At 53.4% G+C, this 6,202-nt stretch overlaps 1 protein-coding gene across 2 annotated transcripts in view; it reads left to right on the top strand.

The window, feature by feature from the left end:
• The first annotated feature begins 5,136 nt into the window (after positions 1 to 5,136).
• LOC123040108 (uncharacterized) overlaps positions 5,137 to 6,202 on the top strand; it is a 5,441-nt gene continuing 4,375 nt past the window's right edge. Inside the window, exons 1-2 of one of the 2 annotated variants that reach the window (XM_044463043.1) lie at positions 5,137 to 5,473; positions 5,570 to 5,724. In XM_044463043.1, the coding sequence (XP_044318978.1) occupies positions 5,676 to 5,724 (49 nt within the window). In that variant the 5' untranslated portion in view covers positions 5,137 to 5,473; positions 5,570 to 5,675. Of the gene's footprint in view, positions 5,474 to 5,569; positions 5,725 to 6,202 lie in introns of those variants that run through there. The other variant, XM_044463049.1, reaches the window with a different exon arrangement.

Here is a 6,202-nt window from a genome sequence, read left to right on the forward strand (position 1 = left end):
GGACATTGGCCCGGAGAGCAGCGCTGGTGTCATAAGCAGCCTAGCTATTCTCATGCATTGTCTTCATCCGCTCCATCATCACGTCAGCCTGACTGATGGCTTCCGCAGCCGCTTCCGACTGGTTATCCGGAACGGGGTAGCTGGTGAAAAAGAGAGCAGACGACCCAGGTGTGGCAGCTTGGAGCTCCGTGGCATGGAGTTGGACGACTGAAGGAATCACTGGTGCAGTCGACGGTGCGGGGTGCTCACTCGACAAGGGTGCGGCGAAGGTTACAGAGGCCCTGCCCGCATCTTCAGATTGACAAACGGGTGTTGTTGTTGTTGGCCCTTGCTGAGACATCTTGCCAGCTGCTACCTTTTTGCTCTTCCTGGGCTTAAGAGCCACATCTTCATCGTCATCTGGAAGATCGATGACGTTGGGTGGAGCTGCAAGACAGATTAGTCGACCCCAAGTGAACCACTAGAATGCAATCGACCAAGTAATCAAGAACAAGATCATAAGAGTTTCTACCTGGGTTGGAGGTAACCGCATCTTCCATCTCCTCGTCTCGATACTGGAGGGAAGAGGTTCCCGATGTAGCAGCACTGCAAGTGTCCGTATTTAGTCGGTTACGTTCTGTTGCTCGAGTCGACGAAAAGAACAAGTCAGATGATTACCCGGAGATGGTAGGGACGGTCACTTTGATCCTGGGCAAAGCCTTGGGCAGTTTGGAGGAGGTGGCCTTCGGTGCTTTTGAAGCTGGAGGCGGCACAACCTTGGGCTGCTTTGGGGCCTTCTCAATCGGCGCTGGAGAAGACGTCCGGGGGCGCTTTGAAGACTACCCAGTCAGCGCGGTCGCCAGGTCCGGGGTGCTCGCCGGGTCGTGTGCGTGCTTGGATCTTCTCTCTCTGCGAGGAGGCGAGTCGACTTCTTCGTCATCGCTCGAGTCGTCGCTCTCCTCGTCCTCCTCTGCATCCGAGTGCCACTCGCCGCTCTCGCCCCCGCTCGCTCCCTCCTCGACGTCTTGCTCCTGCACTCCGTTGGGCATCGAGTACATGTCAATGAGAGCCTGAAAGAACAACGAGCAAAAGGAGTACAGTCGACCATCAACAAGGTGTCACACAGTGAATCGGAAAGATATTTGGTAAAACAGAATCATACCTGCTCCGTCTGGCGCGAGTGGTCGAATGGAATCACCCTCCTAGACCCCCGGGGGTTGTCTTTGTTGCTGGTGATTCCCATCAGCCACTTCTCCAAGATGTCCTCACTGACATCCTCTGGGTGGATCCAAGTGGAGTCCTCGAGTCCAGAGTACATCCACATTGGATGATCATGGGCCTAGAGCGGTTGGATGCGTCGATCGAGAAAGACCTCCAGCAGGTCCATCCCAGTCACCCCGCCGCGGACGAGTTGGACGACCCGCTCGACCAGCACCTTGACCTGTGCCTTCTCTTAGGGAACCACCTTCAAGGAGGAGGGCTTCTCCACTCGAGCCAGGAAAAAGGGAGGAAGTCCAGTCGACTGACCCGGGGTCGGCTGATCCTTGCAGTAAAACCAAGTCGATTGCCAGCCGCGGACCGAGTCGGGAAGGATCATCGCCGGGAAGGTGCTCTTGTTCCTCATCTGGATCCCCATGCCCCCGCACATCTGGATCACGTGCGTCCTCTCATCACTCGGATTGGCCTCTTTGACCGACTGAGAGCGGCAGGTGAAGATATGTTTGAAGAGGCCCCAGTGCGGTCGACAGCCCAAGAAATTTTCACACATCGACACAAAAGCAGCCAGATAGACTATGGTGTTTGGAGTGAAGTGGTGGAGCTGAGCCCCAAAGAAGTTCAAAAAGTCCCGAAAGAAAGGATGGGGAGGCAGAGAAAATCCGTGATCGACATGGGTGGCGAGGAGAACACACTCACCCTCCCTTGGCTGCGGTTCGGTCTCGTTCCCCGGGAGCCGCGCCGATTTGTGGGAGATCAGTCCCCCTCCACTAGGTCGTCGAGGTCGTCCTGGCTGATCGTCGAGCGGATCCAGCCCGGCGGCAGGCCGGATCTCGACGAGGATCCGCCCCGGCTGGTCCGCTTGCCCTTCGCCTTCGCGGTCGCCTTCTTCGCGCGCTCCAGCACCACCGTATTCTCTTTCCCCATGGCGGCAGATCGAGTTCGAGCGAGGGTTCGGCGACGAGAGCATAAGCGAGCGTGGCGGAGAGGTCGGAGGAAGAAGAAAAGAGAATGGGAGCGCACGGTGCAGAGACCCGGTCTGGTGCCTTTTATAAGGTCATTCCCCGAGTGACTGACTGGTAGGCCCAGACGATCTAAACAAATCCCGCAATAGTCGCGCGCGCAGTACGTGGCGAAAAAGGTGGCGCGGAGATCGAGGAGACCTGCCTAATCCATCCCAATTACCACGGCCTCGCCCATCTGGCACGCTTCCCGAAATTTGAATCCCGCGAAATCCGCAGAGAGCAGAGCAACTGGTCAGACCGAAAACATCCTCCTCATTATCATTCAGAATTCTACCGTGAAAGTTCACTCGACAAAAACCAAGAATGGACCAAGGCGACTGAAAAAGAAGTTGGCGTTGTCTCCTCAGTTCATGGCTCCAGAACAAGTTATACTCACAACACGAAGAATGAGTCGGAAGTGTTCTCAACTCCTTCCCCACTCAAACCCTGGTCCATTCGGGGGCTAATGACGAAGCTATGTACCTAGGGTAGGATCATGGATCTATCCAAGTTACCCTCCCCAAGGACATCTCTAAAAGAACCAGAAGCAGTCGAAGAGAGATCATCATCCACTCGACCATGAAGCTATGTTCCACTCGACAGATTTGAAGACACTCGACCATGCGAACAACCACTCGACCACCAGAAGATGTGAAGCCACTCACTCCGCAACGGTCGGGATTTAAGTCATAGCTTTAATAATCATTTATAGCACTTTACTTCGGACGTTACCAGTAACGCTCCTCCTTTATGAACATTGAACCCTGTGTAACAGAGGGGAGCTGGGGTCCTGGCGCACTCTATATAAGCCATACCCCTCCTCCGGGACAAGGGTTCACACCTTTTGTAATTCACACACATATATCCAGTCTACCGCCTCCGGGCTCCGAGACGTAGGGCTGTTACTTCCTCCGAGAAGGGCCTGAAATCGTAAAACTCGTGTGCACAACTCCTCCATAGCTAGGATCTTGCCTCTACATTCCTATCCCCCTATTCTACTGTCAGGCTTAGAACCACGACACCTGCCAACGCTGGAAGTAGTCTGCCCACGCCGTGCGGTTGTCGGCGACGTACTAGGGGAGGGCACACTGCTCGTCCGTCAAGGACGAGCGCACGCGGTCGACCTCGGCGGCATAAATGCCGGGGCGCGCGTCGGCGTCGGGCACCGGGGGGATGAGGACGCCCCCGTTGCTGAGCTTCCACCCCGTCGGCCCGGCGCGCATGTTCGGCGGCATCGGGATGTTGGCTTCGAACAGGAGCCAGGCCTCACACTCCTGGAGCGAGCGGCGGCCGAAGCCGTTGGCCGCCGCAGCATCGCCGGGGAAGCGTTCAGCCATGGAGAGGGGAAGGGGAAGGGGAGGGTAGGGGAGAGCAGCAGAGCTCGGCGACTGGTTTGGGCTTGGCGGACTCGGGCTGGTGTGGCCAGCGGCGAAGGGGAAGCCTCTGGTTTTATAGCCCCAGGCCGTGTGAACGCGTGGCGGAAGGGGAGGCGTTGTCGTGCCAGCCAGCCCGTGACGCACCGCCCGTGAGGAATCAATGGCAAGGCTGACCGGCGGCGGCCTTGCCATTGATTCCCTGCGGGAAACCGAGGCGTTCTGGGGAAGACGAGGCGCGTGCCGCTGACTCGGCGGGCCCACGGCGCTTTCGCGCCAAAACCCCTCGCCTGCGCCCCCGGGTGCCCCCCAGCGCGCCGGGTTCGGTCTGGGGCCGTCGGTGCCGATTTCGGCCCAAGCCGGCGAAAAACGGGCTCCTGAGACGCGACTGGGCCGATTTTTGGGCGCTAGCGTGGCAAAAACGACTGGGAAGGGCCTGTTGGGAACACAACTGGAGATGCTCTAACTTCGGATATGCTGGGAACGTGCCGCTCGGCTAGCCCGAGTTAGTTTAACACACACGACGCACGACGATCTGACAGGTCGCGCCAGAGTGAATCCATGCTTCCCCGTCTGCAGTGGCAGTGCTCTGGTCTTGATAGAGATAGAGATAGGGTTAGTCCAGTGGCGCCGCCCTCACGTGTGTGGAGCCTCGAATCGAAATTTAGGAATTGAGAGCAGGAGCAGGACGCGTGAGATCCAGATTTCCCTCCTCCTTCTTCCCCTCCCCCCCCTTCTCTTTACAACAGCGACACCTGGCGTCGTTCCCCCTCCTAAGGGCGTTGTCATGGAGCTTAGGTGTACTGTGATGTAGTGTGGCGGTGTTTTTAGATCTTTATCCGATTATTCTGGGATCGGTTTTGTAAAAGGGTTACCTCACTATCTTGTATTGTTCGATCGTGTATTTTGTGTGGTTGGTGCTTTAGGGGGTGTTTGGTTCAGGGACTTTTTAGTCCCAGAGACTAGAAAAAGTCCCTAGAAACCAAACAAGAGGAACTTTTTTCAGAAGGACTAAAAAAGACTCTACTGGAGAGTCTTTTTTGATTTCCCCGGGACTAGAAAAAGCCCTAAGACTCCTGAAACAAACACCATCTTATATATAAAGCAGGGTGAAGCCTGTTTCGAGATAAATAATCAGGTACTTTATTACTCCCTCCGTTCCAAAATAGATGACTCAACTTTATACTAACTTTAGTATAAAGTTGGGTCATCTATTTTGGAACGGAGGGAGTAGTATCTAATATTCCCTCCGTCCGAAAATACTTGTCATCAAAATGAATAAAAAAAGATGTATCTAGAACTAAAATACATCTAGATACATCTTTTTTTATCCATTTTGATGACAAGTATTTTCGGACGGAGGGAGTATGTAATATACCTATACCTAGTACTAATAAAGTACCGATTATCCAGCAAGGTTCCCCTAAAAAAAAGCCTAGTATGGCTAGTCTTAGGTAGAGATTGTAGTAAGGCGCTGATTTAAAAGAAAAAGGAGTAGCGCGGGAACGTGGCGGCTACACTGACGCTGAGTCAGCTCCAAAGACGCGACGCACCGGCACCACTATTGGCCGCCCCACAGTTAATCCGTGTGTTCCCCGGTCTGCACTCTGGAGTGGCAGTGCTCTGGTCTTGATAGAGATAGAGATAGGGTTAGTCCAGCGGCGCCGCCCTCGCGCGTGGGGAGCTTCGAATCGAAATTTAGGAATTGAGAGCGGGAGCGGGACGGGTGAGATCCAGATTTCCCTCCTCCTTCTTCCTCCCTTTTCCCCCTTCTCTTTATCTTTATAGATTATTACAGAAGAGAGAGAGAGAGAGAGAGAGAGAGAGAGAGAGAGAGAGGTGGAGATCCTGATTCCTCGCTTCTCCTCCCGGCGGGATCCGAAGTAAGATCGATCTCCAAAGGCAAGTCCAGATCCTGCTTCCTCTCGTCCCCGCCCGACGGCAACCTTGCTGGATCCGATCCGGATTAACATAAGATTGATTGGTTTGTTTGGTCAGTTGGCCCAAATAAATAGCTACCGTACTAGTCCAAAGCTAGCGTTGGAGGAGGCAGAGCACAAAGGGTTGGTGATTTCTCGACTCACGTCCCAAGCTAAATCAGGCCATGTCCGAGCAGCGGGATCGCCGCCGGCGCCAAACCCGTTACCCCCCTGGTAAGATCTCCTCTAATCTCCTCTTAGATTAGATGGTTGATTTTATTTTTTGAGAATAACACAAATCGTGATGCCAAATTGATCGATTTACCTACATCTCCTCTCCCTTGATTGTTTAATTTCTCCTTAGAAGACACTCCTTGCCAAAGAGAAGAAAAAAGATCATCTTTTTTTTACAAGGTCCTGTTTCTGTCACTTACTAGTACAATAATACCCCGAATTGATTGATTCCCCACACCACCTTGTGGTGCCAAATTGATCAATTTACCTACATCTCTGGATAGCAAATGTTTATATTTGACCGAGTGCAGATTTGTCATGACAAATCATCTTTGCTGGATGGCCAGATCTCAATGATTTACTTACATCTCCTTAGAAGATACGTAGTTGGCTGAGAATAAAATCCTTGCTTTGTCCTGTTTTCTCTTTCCTGCCAAAGAGAAGAAAAAAAATCATCTTTTTTTTCATTGTCCTGTTC

The sequence above is a fragment of the Triticum aestivum genome, chromosome 1A (genome assembly GCF_018294505.1).
Source record: "Triticum aestivum cultivar Chinese Spring chromosome 1A, IWGSC CS RefSeq v2.1, whole genome shotgun sequence".
Taxonomy (NCBI): Eukaryota; Viridiplantae; Streptophyta; class Magnoliopsida; order Poales; family Poaceae; genus Triticum; species Triticum aestivum.